The sequence below is a fragment of the Natator depressus genome, chromosome 15 (genome assembly GCF_965152275.1).
Source record: "Natator depressus isolate rNatDep1 chromosome 15, rNatDep2.hap1, whole genome shotgun sequence".
Classification (NCBI taxonomy): domain Eukaryota; kingdom Metazoa; phylum Chordata; order Testudines; family Cheloniidae; genus Natator; species Natator depressus.
The window spans coordinates 24,606,528-24,619,454 of NC_134248.1; the positions used below are offsets into that span (position 1 = coordinate 24,606,528).

Here is a 12,927-nt window from a genome sequence, read left to right on the forward strand (position 1 = left end):
TTCATATAAAATTGCATTTAGCTAATAAACAAGCCAGTAAAAGATTGGCTTTTTCAATAAAATGGTTACACAGGCAAAAACCTGATGAAAATATTATAAATCATCATCTCCTGCGTATACCATTACAAAGAGAACTTTATCTACAGTCCTGTTTTCTACCTAGAAAACAATTATTCCCATATTGCCTCTGAATAGTACAACAATTATTAAATATAGATTAAAACACCAAAAGATACAGTTACAGATTAAAAATAGGGAATTAAAAATAGGGAATTACATTTTTTGTTTGGTTTAAACACAAAACATTTGGAAAACTGAGAACATGCACCATGCGTTCACCTGCTGAGATACAGGGAAAAAAAATCAATTCATAACAGAGGCCTTCCTATATTATCTTTCTTTGGTGCTAGTCAATCTAAAAAAGAAACTTGTGATCAGATTTCAGACAATTAAACTGTTTTCCAGTTTCAAAATATCATAAAAACAAATCCCTGCACATGAAAGAAAAAAAAAAAATACACAGATGCTTCTGTTGCTGAACTTCAAAAGGAAAATTACTCATCTCTGTATTACCTGGTAATAGATTATTCAGGTGAATAATTTTCAGACTACTTTTGTTTTGGGGAGAAGATATCAAAGTGAGAAAAGAATAAAACACACTTAAAGGAGATAATACCCACTAAAAGGGAATTTAGTGGGGGGAAAAGGAAAAAATATATATCAAACTTGCCTCTTCACAAATGAAATTGAACTACAAACCGTGTTGAAAAGAACTATAGAATCCATCCATAACACTACAGCCTGGATCCTGCAAACATAAACAGCCATGCTTACCTTTACTTTAACATGCATGCAGGATCAGAGCCTAAATATTTGCATTCTGTCTCTAACTGTAAACAAACTCGGGGATGCTATTATGTTGTTCTGCGATGGTAAGTGCACCCTCTGCTTTATACAAGCAGCTTCTGGCTCCTGATAGTCACAAATAGGAGATTTGATTTTAAAATAATACAGAGCATGCACCAATACAACCATTTGTTGCTTATAGGGATAGTGCATACAACATTTGTGATATTTTTAAATGTTTAGCAACATAGATTTGAACACTTTGAACAATTATTTCTTTCACACCTATAAAAAAATGCCACCTTCTCAGCTACATGCTGTTTCATGGAATTACATGCAGGAGGTAATGGTTGGTGCGTTTCTATAATGTTGCTATATAGCTAGTTTTAGTTTCTTTTTCTTGGCCTTCATGACAGGTGGTAATGAAATCTTAAAAGCAGTCCTGAAATAATACAAGAAAGAAAAATAAGATAAGATATGCTGAATACATTTCTAAGCCAAGCCTACACAAGCAAACAAAAGTCAAGAAGCGTACTTACTCGCATGTGCTACAAATAGGGCTGAAGTTGCAGAATACTGGAAAATAAAAGAATAGGCCAGTTTCACTAAAATAGTTACCTTGAAACAAGAGAAATTACGTCAGTTCTGTTAAATATATTTGTAAAACTTACTTGACAAACACACAGAGCAGACATAACCTATTTCAATGAGATTTCGATGACAGAAGCAAGCCGCTCGATAGTCAACATGAATGGGGGGTGGAAGGATTAGTTGGGATCTTTGCTCTTGATCAGGAAGAAATACCCACTGTATAAATTTAAAAAAAAGGGGAGGGTATTTTAGAATCTGGGAGGAAACTACTGTGTTAAACGACTTTGCTATATACACCAAAACTATTGCAGAGAAGAAAGTTACCCTCCCACCTGCCAAAGAAATTCACCTCTATGACTGCATTGGGTCATTAAGTAATTTGAGGAAGAAGGGAATTTTGTCCTCATTCACCTTCCAGGAAATGTTTTGATGCTCATACCGCAAGAAATAAAAGATGGCCTTTTAAAAATCAAGTCATTTTAAGGCATGACTATTAATTCAACCTTCATTCAACATCAATTTTAAGCATGTGTGAGTTTAGTGGGGGTTAGAGGTGCCAGAATGATACCCCGGAGACACATCACAAATTTATCCACAGAATCCATAAAGAACAAAGAACAGTCATGGAAGGTTTGCTGCCCCTCATTGCCTCCTACCACCACCACCACCACGCCTCAAATTCTAACCTGCTGCAAACACCTCTGCAGGTAAGAGCGTACTTCAGTTGTCATGGCCCATCCACTCACTGAGCACTATACAGCAAATGCCAACCAGGTTGTCAGTTGCTGTCAATTTTGGTGGGTTCTGCATCATAGGCACTTGTCCACTAGGAACTGGACTAGACCAATTCATTTCAAATAGACCAAGGAACAGCCATCACATAATACCTACTTTCAGTCATTACCAGCCTGGCCTGGATTGAAACCAGCAACCCAGTAGTACAAGCTTATATCATATTGTCATTTTCCTCCAAGTCTCCCCAGGCAAAATCAATGTTATGCACAAGCACTTCAGGTAAGTGATATTCTTAGATACTTGGAGAGATATTTCCCCTTGTTCAGTTTCCCAGTCTTCTTTCACGATATCCCCTCACCACAGTGAAGCGTCACAAATGACTATGCCAGCCAAGTGTGACAGCCCTCCTGCAAAGCCTGTCCCTTGTGATGCTGGTCCATACCCTCCCATGACCTCCCACTGCAGCATCTACTGAAGCATATCACACAGCTGAATCCCTTCGAGCAGTCAGGGTTCCCAACTTCCATGTCAGCTCAAAGGGTCTGCTTCTGCTCCCAATGAAGTCAAGAGGAATTTTGCAACTGACTTCAACAGCAGTAAGAGCAGCCCTCAAGTGTTTTTTCAAGTTAACTTACCAGCAAATACTGCAAAAGGGATGGCATCCGGGGCACTTTCAAGTATTTGCCTCCTGTAATGTCACAAGCCTGGAAAGCACACGTTTCAAGCACTTAACATAGGAACAATTTTGACACAAACCTGAACAGAAATTGCTATATGCTACAGAAAGGTTAAAAAAGTCACACATTTTTCAAGTCCCACAGATTTCAGATTCTAAAGAAGTCAGTTGCCCCAGATATGTCCATCCCTGGCTTTTGAACAGCCTCAGGGGAAGCTTAAAGGGGGAGGATTGTCCATGGAGAGAGAGATGAGGAAGAAAGTGTCTCCCCTCTCTTTGGTAGTGCAGTAAAGGACAGACGTTAGAAATAAGTAGATGTCAATGGACCTCAAACTTAGATACAGAGCCAACTTTATTTTTTAATTAAGTTTCTTAAAATCAGAGTTCTTACATTGCTTATACACCTGAACATTTTTTTTTTTTTTTGCTGGATTCCCAGTTGACATTTTAAAACTGAAAGAATCCTCAATTGTTTCATGTACTATCCTACATTAAGATTCTTGATCCATATATGCCACCAAAACCAGTGCCTACTCAACAAATTTTTATCCCTGGAAGGAGGGCAATAGTTTCCAGCAATCAGTGTCTGTTAAAATAGAGAACAGTTCAGATTCAGGACAGTATGTTCCAATAACAGGGGGAGAGGAACGGATAAAAAAAAAATTCTGATGTGACAGAGTATCCAGGAGATAAAGTGGAAAGAGCTGGATTTAAGATTTTGTCACATAAAAGGGAGCAAATGGGAGCCTGTTCATTATCGCACAAGACTGAGGCTTGATTTGCGCAGTTCTGATCTTTCCATCTCCAAGCAAAGGGTGCAAAAAGTTTGAGAGAAGAGTGATTTCAAATGTGTCAAACAAGCGGTCACAAAATAGCTATTTTCAATTCTTCATCTAAGAACCAACATAATAAATGAGTAATAAAAGTATATTATACCTGCTGTAGGAGTCCTGAATCAGAGTCCAAAACACAGGCATCAATCAAAATATTCTGAAACCAAAACAATGAGGCTTACAGAAAATGGAAATTACAATAGTACAATAACTATAACTCTCCATTAGCATTACTTCTGAGATCTATTTTAGCTGTAAGTCACACTACATACATATGAACAGACTGCTGAGGCTATGGGCCTTCGGCACCAAAACAAAGTCTTTTACTTTAGCCATAGTATGTACCACATCATCCACCCTTCCCTGTCCAATAATTGGCAATATGGGAAGGACAACAGATGAAGCTTACCTAATATACAATATCTAATTCTAAGGTGTAGGGGGTAAGGCTCAGTAGTAATTTTGACCATTTTCTGTTACAGTGTGGTGACCTGGATCTACATTTTAACTTAGCTGCCTCCTCCCGTGGCAAGAAGATGCTCAGACATCCCCAAGCACCCCTTAATTAGAAGCACATACATAACAGAGAGAGACAATCTTTATGTTTACATGTTGATATTGAAATAATTGAATATTTATCATAATAAAACATTAACTTCACCTGTTTCTGTGCTGCAAAGATCACATTCATGAAATTCATATACTGCAGCACACTGTCTTCTGCAGCTTTTATGACCTAGGTAAAGCAATTGACACCTGTTAGCCTACACACTACTACTACTGGATATCAAAGCTCATTAAGAAAATTTAATACAGAAGCTCTTACCAAAATTCTTGATTTAATTTCTTGGCTGGCTACATATTGGAGACAAAGAAACATGAATTAGTGTTTCACAGTTACTACACAATTTCAAAGAAAAAATATTGGAGGCTAATGTATGGAGTATGATCATACACCTCACTTGCAGCAGGTACATGAGAGACTGCTTTATTGGTATACTGAGAAGACCAAGTATCATGAAAAGAGCAAGACAGAAAAATCTGACAAATACCAGCAGACTTAATTCAACATTGGTATGAAAGCAGATACCACCACATTCATTCATTCTCAAAAAGCAACTGGATGGTAAAAAGCAAGGGAATTTCAGTCTCTCATTGACAATTCACTAATTCAAACACAGACCAAGTCACAAGCATGTGACAGTCATCATAATGGCTTTCGGGTTGTAATTTCAGTCCAACGCATAGATGTTCACATCACAAAACCACCAACACAAATGGCTGTATTAATTTGCTGTCATAAAGATCAACTTACATACAGTGTCATGAGGTGATCCCCCAAGAGTCTTTTCAGGCCTTAATCACAGACCACAACCACTCCAGGTCTCCTTCACCAACACCAGACTTTATTATAGTCTTTCAGCAGGCCACAGCCTGCAGTGTCATTTACATGTATTTACATTCCATAGCCAGCTGCCCCATTTGCCTCTAGGAAGAGAACAGTACAAGCAGCACCTAGTTCTGCCTTCTTCAGTCTTCCTTCAAGATCCCCACTCTTCCTTCCTCTCAATTTATATAATCCCACCTGCTGGGGTTGCTTCTGCTTCCATTAGCCTTTCAGTTGCAATGCTATTAGTTAATTGACACCCTCTGTCAACTACCTGTCTTCCAGTTAAGTCCCACTTACATATATTGGTGGGTATTACAGTGACAGGGTGCTGAATTAGCTCCTGACTCAGCACACCCTGTTACACATGTCAACCCCTATACTGCCGATCTTCAATCAGTGCTCAAATTGGGCAGTTTAGATTATTAGGACAACCAGTACTGCCCACTGCTGCCAGTTGAAAAAAGTTCAGCATCCCCCCCAGTTCTAAAACTCAGGTAAATATTCAAGTAGAAGAAAAGACAATACCTTTTACTTCCTTGTTCATCCTGTGAATATCTATTCCACTTGGTATTCAGGAAACACTTTATTCTAGGAACATCTGAGAAACAGATCTATAAACCTTCCAAAACAGAAAGGAAGTGTACTACCTGCACTAAACAATTTTACCCTCTTTTACCAACACACACTTTACTGAAGTTTCTGATCTGATGGTATTATACTCATAAGTCATAACTTTAGCATAATAAACTGACAATATTCTAACACAGAATGCTACCACAGAAGAGTTCAAGATTCCCTAGAATGACAGTGTGAACAACATAAAGGGGGGGGGGGAGAGAGAGAGAGATTTTGAACATTCCAGTATTAAAAAGGATACAACAAAGTGCTTTAGCAAGTGATCCTGCCAACAAAGTTTCCGTTTGCTGGCCCTTCATGTCAGCTGTAATCCAAAAATACACAGAATTGACCTTTGTACAAATTAAAAGTATTTGAATACTAAAAACATTTCATTTGAATTGTGTCTTGGGCAAATAGCATGAAAACATAGGCTCTAATAAAGGTCCGATAATTCAGTATCCCATTGGCCTGAAACAAATAATTGCACATTAACAAAATATGGAGTGACGGAGAATAAGCTTCGGAAGACAAATGCAAAGGAGTTTTCCATCAGTTCTTAGTGCTCTTTCCAGCTATTTTGTAGTTATTCATATTAAGCTTAGGAATTTCCTTTACTTCATCCAGACCTGTAGACAACCATCATATCCTTAGTTACCATTTAGCCAACTGTCTATATTTCAGTCTTTATTAAGTCAGCCCCTTAGGTTTTTTGCTTTTCTCTGAATTCCCTCCAGCTTGATTACAGCTTTCTGGTACTGAGCTGCTTAGAATGGGACAAAATATTTCAGGTGTGTTCTAAACAGTTGTACAGTTGTTTTTGCAACCCAGCTCCCAAGTAGATTATAATCATTATAAAGATAGGTAAAATGTGGAACTTAATCTCCTTAACAGTGTCCTTTTCACATAACATCTCAAAGTATTATTTTTCTTACTTTAAACAGCATTTAAAAAAACTAACAAGAATGTGGAACCAAATTAACCAAGATGGCTATATTCTTAAAAAAAAAAAAAAAAAAAAAAATCTTACTTTTTGTCATCAGGTCTTTAAGCTCCTCTGCGATTACTTCATTTATTGCAGTTAATAATTCATATTTTCCATCTTTGCTGCCAGAGCAATTAGATTCTACGAAACTACCACCATCTCCAAAGAGATCTGCAAATGCCCAGTGCTTTCCAGGGTACAAGAAACGACTAAAAGCAAGAAACAGCAGCACACTATTAATCATTTGTTTTTAAGGAAATAAGTGAAGAGCCAAAAATTCAACCACCGTGACAAAATTTCATTCCAAACAATTCTTAGTACCCAGGACACTAATAACTATGTAAGGAGTGTGTTTACAAAGCCCTAAACGGCATAAGCCCCACCAACATTAAATACTTTCGCTTTGATACTCATCCTAATGGGCACTGGCATTCAGATACCATCTGCCTTTAAGGAACTCCCCATCATTTCTTAGCTCAGCAAGCAAGCACCCTGTTATTCTGACAATCTCCAGGAAGGGAATTTGCACCTCTTTTGTTAACAGTCAACATTTAAAAGTCAAGGTTTTTATTTTTAATTTCAAAAGCTATTTTTCTTCACCTCTTTCTTCTTACAATCCATTTCTCTTGTTTTCTTTTGCATTCAATAATCACCAACCCAGAATCCAACTCCCCTTGCTGTTTTTATTAGTTTGGTTTTTTTTTTAATGGTATCTAATAGATCATGTATTTTAACCTTGGTTTGAATTATTCTCTTCAGCACACTGAGATATTCAAAAGAGGAAGATATAAAGGGAAGTTTTATAAATAAAAATGATACTGATATAAGAAAAAAGAAATTGGTTAGTCTCTAAGGTGCCACAAGTACTCCTTTTCTTTTTGCGAATACAGACTAATACGGCTGTTACTCTGAAACCTGATAAAAGAAAGTTATTGTACCTTTCTTGTGTATGACTTGCTATTACAGCAAGTTTGTTGCTGCGATTCATAAATAGATGTGAATTTCCCATCACCATTACTGCATCCAGGCATTTTGATAATGTAAACTATTGAAAAATCAAGAAAGGATACGTATGAAAATCTCAGAAAAATAGATGTACCATAAGAGCCACTGTATTTAAATAAAAGAACTTTTAAAAAATCTGCACATACAGGTAATATTTTCATTAGGGTTTGGAATTTACAAAGGGAATGAACATGAAATTCAAGAGGCAGATAATCCTCTCTGTAGTAGGTGGGAAAGTGTCTGGGAAAGTGTTTTTCCCACTTCTATGTATGTGCATACAGAGACAGAAATGGAAATTAAAATAAATATTATATATGATAGACTGACACACCCCAGAACCGCTAATAATGATTGTCATGCTCCAGAACATGTTTGGTCTTGGAATACCATTTATATATGGTTCAGCACCTTCAAAGCACAGTACAAAGATTAACTAGTTAATCCTTACAAGAACTCTGATGTGGGTATTATCATCCCAGTTTTAAGGATAAGGAAACCGAGGAATAGAGATTTTATAATTTTCAAGTGTCCCCTAATCAACTGTGCACGTCCAACCTGAGAAACCAACAGCCTGGTTTTCAGAGGTGCTGAGCACCGACAACTTCCACTGATTTCAAGGCCCAAGATGCTTCAAGTCGAGCTCTTAAAATTAGTGGCCAATTTTGAAAATTTCCAACTAATTTACTTGGCCAAGATTCCAGAGCAAGTCAGTGACAACAACTGGGATTAGAACTCAAGAGTACCTGACTCTCCATCCTGTATTCAGTCAGATAAACTGCTGCAGCGCAAACCAATCCAGCATATCATTTGTTTACAGGGGCATTAGACATGACAAGATATTATTGCAACTCTTTTATCATCATGTAATATTGACATAATTTTGAATCGAAAGAGTATTTCACAATTTCTCTCCAGCAAATGCAGTTCAATTTGGATCGTCATGCATTTAAAATAAAACAGTTGTCAAAAAATTACAGAAAAAGTCTTCTGGAAAACTTCATTGTGACCCCATGCTAGTCAGGAAGCCTTACCTCTGATTCCCCTAGCACTTTCTTCCCCCACCAGATAGGGTTGGTGTCAACAATGATGACTAAGAGATTTAGCTCATCATCTAGAAAAGCAATAACAATACATATATTTGAGAAAAGACAACACACTGACACTATGGCATCAAGTAACAGCTTCTTTAGAAATATGGGAAGGCCAAAACTTAAAGATCCATAAGCTAGATCCATATTTGGTTTGATGCCCATTTAGTTGAGTGTGCATAAGTGTTTGCAGGATCAGGGCTGTATATTCTACTGCTATTAGACACATTTTTCTTTTGGAACACTTTTCAGTCTCACACACAATAGCAAAAAAAAAAAAAATTTTAGCAAGAATGTGTGATCAAACAAACATGCTAAGATTCAGCATAACTGCAGTTATTCCATAAATTTATTACCAAAAATTCCATGAACGGCATAAAACATGGAAGGGGAGTAGAATGTATTATGTTATGCATAATGAAGCATTATATATTTTTGAACCCAGATATGGGGGGGGGTGGGGGGGAAGACACACTTTAGAAATGCAGAGATAGTGTCAGGGGCTATTCCCGAGCTAATTCGATTCTAGTGTTTTGCTTACACCCGTCTGCTTTTCAGGATTTTTATCAGCCTCTCTGGGAGTCACAGATCCCAGCGCAGGAACAATGTTTAAAACAAATGGGGGGGAAGAGACAGAATTACTGTGGCTGCATGTGAATGGCAAGAGGGAAAAGAGGTGTTAGCTGCTTACAAACCCCAGCTGTCTCTTAACTCAGCGGCCCCCCATTGCAAACAGGCGGGGGCCTCGCAGGCAGCAGTTGCATCCGCTGGGGGGCGGGGGAGGGGGCAACCCGCCACCCCTTCTCTCCCACCCGCCGGCGCTCTCCGCCCCCAACGGGCGCGCAGCCCCCGGGCTGTCAGTAGAGGGCTGGGGAAGGAGACAGGACGGGGCCGAGAGTTCCCAGCGGCAAACCCCACGGCGGGGAGAGGTGGCAGTAGAGAGAGACCTCGGCCCGGACCCTGAGGAGAGCGCGGGGGAGATGAGAGGAGCCCCCCCACACACACACACACACACACACACACTTCCGGCGCGGCCCCCGGGCGATAGGACAGAGGCGCCTGGCCAGGACTCACCTGCGCTCATAGTGCCCAGCCCCAGGCAGGCGGAGAGCAGACACCGGCTAGGCCGCCACTTCCGGCGCCTGGAGATGAGGTCACCCCTCACTAGTCGCACTGCCCCAGTACGTCATGCGTGATGCGGCAGGAGCCGGCCTGTAGGGAAGGCGCTGGTGCAAGCGGGGTCCGGTGTCACCACGAAAAGGGGCCGGCCGGGGACAGCCGCTCCCTGCGCGTGCGAGAGGGAAACGGACCCGGCTCTTGCTGTTCCCAGAGGCCCGGTCCCGCCTGCAGCTGCAGCCATGAACGAAGCAGGTAAGAGGGGCCCGGGTCCTCGCCAGAGCCGCCCCTGGAAGCGGGTGTATACGCCGCGGCGTACGTGCACTAGCCTCCCTCGCGGCCTGGGGCTGCTCCCTGCCGGCGGGGGCGCGACGAGATCCCGCCTGCCCGGCCGCTCCCGGGGCTGGGGGCGACCAGGCCTGGCCAGCCCGAGGTGGGGGCTTGCCGGGCGGGTCGCTGCGGCTGACGGGCCCCGTTTCCCTTGCAGAGCTGATCGAGGCCTTCAAAGCCCAGATGAGGGAGGATCCTGACGTGGCCTCGGCCGTGGCCGCCATCCGCGCGCTGCTGGAGTTCCTGAAGAGAGACAAAGGTACAGGGGCCCTGGCGGCCAACACCGGCCCAGCCCGCGCTCCGCTGCAGAGCGAGACGAGACCCCGCAGACCCTGCCCCGAGCGCACAGGCCCCTGCCCCAGGCCAACGGAAGATGGTCCCATAGGACGAGCAGTCCTGAATCTGTCCTGTAGAGGGCAGTGGTAACAACCTCACCGACCACCTTGCCGTATTTATAGGCGTGGACGGATCCCGTTTTTATAAACATCGATTTCACCGTCCGCGTACAGACCGACAGAAGATGCTGCCTGGTCGTTATTGAATGAGGCTCTCTAATAAATTATTGTTTGACGCCCCGGTAATTGCCTGCCACTGTGAAAACTGTTAGTTGATAAAAACTGAAAAGATGCTAAAACCCCAACATTTTGCAGAACTGTGAAATGCAAATCAATGCAAATAAAATAATGCTCGCAAATAACTATTGATATTAGCCATCCAAATTCTTTTAAAAAAAAACAAATTCTGCCAATCCTAAACATTTATGACACACACCTAATTGCATTCATGGTGTTTCAGAGGACTGGAATTCAGAGCTTTGTTGCATTTCAGGTGATCATTTAATTTTTGCTTTCTCAAGAAGCAAGCTATACTGCAGTTCATCTCTGCTTCCAAGATCCTGCTTTTTCTTTTTCCACAAGCAAAACTAACAATCCAGTTCCTGCATTGCAGTAAAAGGCAAGCCCTGTGTTTTGAACCTGAACGTCATACTGTTTTTAAAAGTTCAGAAAAGAGTTAAACATGGAGGTCTTTGAGGAGAAAAATAAAAAAGCAGGCTACAACTCCATCCAAAGTTAGAAATAAGAAACTTGTCTGGTGGACATTGTACAGAAATGAGCACATGCTGTGAGAAGCGTGCATTACTAATCAAAATCTGGGAAACAGAAGTAGTACAAGAAAGGTTTTCAAAATGTATTTGGTGTTTGTTTCATTAAGTATAATCTGCTTCATTGGATATGTGCTCTTCTACTCACAGAGTGGCTAAGTCTTGACTGAGCATGGGTGCTGAATTACCTCATTAATGGCAAGAACTTGTTCCTTCAGGTTACAGTCAAAGCACATTGATGGGCAGGCAGGAATAGTCAACACTGCTTTTGACTATGTAGTAGTATTTCATCAGTTTTCATTCCTGGCAGCGATGCAAGTTTCAGGAGTGCTTATTCTCTTTTTAGATGACTGTTATTCTAGAGAAAGGTGGATGGAGGGCATGCTGCAGGTAGGGCTTACAAGACTATAGATTTTGTACTCAAATTTATGGAATCAGTTGAAAAACTTTCACATGGTGTAATAAGCTTCCACTGTAATCCCAACACACTGAAGGAGAAATAACAAGTTAGTCATTTGGAAATGTTTAAAATACACCCATTAGTGCCACACCAGAATACACCTAAACTTCTGTCTAGCACAGTAGTTCTCAAACTTTTGTACTGGTGACCTCTTTCACATAGCAAGCCTCTGAGTGCGACCTCCCCCCCAAATTAAAAACACCTTTTAATATATTTAACGCCATTATAAATCCTGGATGCAAAGCGGGGTTTGGGGTGGAGGCTGACAGCTTGTAATGAGTATCTTGTTTTGAAATGAAGTTTGCATTTCTCTCTCTCTCAGGTGAGACCATTCAGGGTTTGAGAGTAAATCTCAAAAATGCCATTGAAACTCTATCTGGTGTTGACTCTTCAGTGGCAGTCTCTTCAGGGGGAGAGCTCTTTCTAAGGTTTATCAGTCTCACCTCACTCGAGTACTCGGTGAGTTTGTCACCAACTGTAATGCTTCACTCATCCATAAAGTAAGACCACTCACAAAGTAATCCTGGGCCTTAATTTTTGTTCTTATTGCTTTTTCCAGGACTATTCAAAGTGTAAAGAAATCATGATTGAACGAGGGGAACTTTTCCTTAGGAGAATCTCTCTTTCAAGAAACAAAATTGCAAAACTCTGCCATACGTTTATCAAAGATGGTGCTGTAAGTATGTCAGGACTGATGAATCTGTTGTGGATGTTCCATTATTTCAAGTGATGGAGGAAATAGGAAGGTTTTATCCTCATCTGTTAAGGAGACTACATTATCTGATGTTGGTTTCCTAACTAAAGATGTTATTCCTACTTATTAGTCATCACATTTGTTTATGCCACATATTCAAATATTTTCTAATACTCCCTTTTTCTGTCTTTCTTTCCTTCCCTCCCTCCACCTTTGTTTCCGTACAAACTGACATTAAGCCTGTGGCCCAGTTCTAAGTGGTACTGAGCACCCACAACTACTGGCTTAAATGGAAGTTGTGGGTTCTCAGCCCCTCTCAGTGTCAGGGCTTCAGTAATTAAGTGTCCTATAAAGTCCAATTTTCCTGATGGCTTGACATCCCATGCTTTGTAAAAATACAGGAGTTTAACATTGGACAGGTCACCAAAAGTATCTACAACTCTTAAAATGTTACATTTTTG

At 40.7% G+C, this 12,927-nt stretch overlaps 2 protein-coding genes across 2 annotated transcripts in view; one reads left to right on the forward strand and one right to left on the reverse strand.

The window, feature by feature from the left end:
* On the reverse strand, positions 1-10,007 carry GTF2H3 (general transcription factor IIH subunit 3). Its single transcript, XM_074973038.1, has 13 exons — positions 9,839-10,007; positions 8,708-8,787; positions 7,610-7,716; positions 6,717-6,880; positions 5,949-6,011; positions 5,597-5,626; positions 4,508-4,536; positions 4,343-4,417; positions 3,785-3,838; positions 2,808-2,876; positions 1,518-1,653; positions 1,386-1,422; positions 1-1,288 (listed from the first exon to the last, which is right to left on the reverse strand). Exons 1-13 carry the CDS (start codon positions 9,846-9,848, stop codon positions 1,219-1,221), a joined length of 924 nt encoding a protein of 307 aa, XP_074829139.1. The 5' UTR covers positions 9,849-10,007; the 3' UTR covers positions 1-1,218.
* The window catches only part of EIF2B1 (eukaryotic translation initiation factor 2B subunit alpha), a 9,751-nt gene continuing 6,764 nt past the window's right edge, over positions 9,941-12,927 (forward strand). Inside the window, 5 exon segments of the mRNA XM_074973037.1 lie at positions 9,941-10,108; positions 10,110-10,135; positions 10,368-10,469; positions 12,095-12,231; positions 12,332-12,448. Of these exon segments, the coding sequence (XP_074829138.1) occupies positions 9,960-10,108; positions 10,110-10,135; positions 10,368-10,469; positions 12,095-12,231; positions 12,332-12,448 (531 nt within the window). The 5' untranslated portion in view covers positions 9,941-9,959.

Coding starts and splice junctions, on each gene's coding strand:
- GTF2H3 (XM_074973038.1), bottom strand. Junction 6,012..6,716: donor TAAAGACCTGATGACAAAAA/GTAAGATTTTTT, acceptor TTTGGATTACAG/CTGACATGAAGGGCCAGCAA. Junction 5,627..5,948: donor ACTTGCTAAAGCACTTTGTT/GTATCCTTTTTA, acceptor CAAGTGGAATAG/ATATTCACAGGATGAACAAG.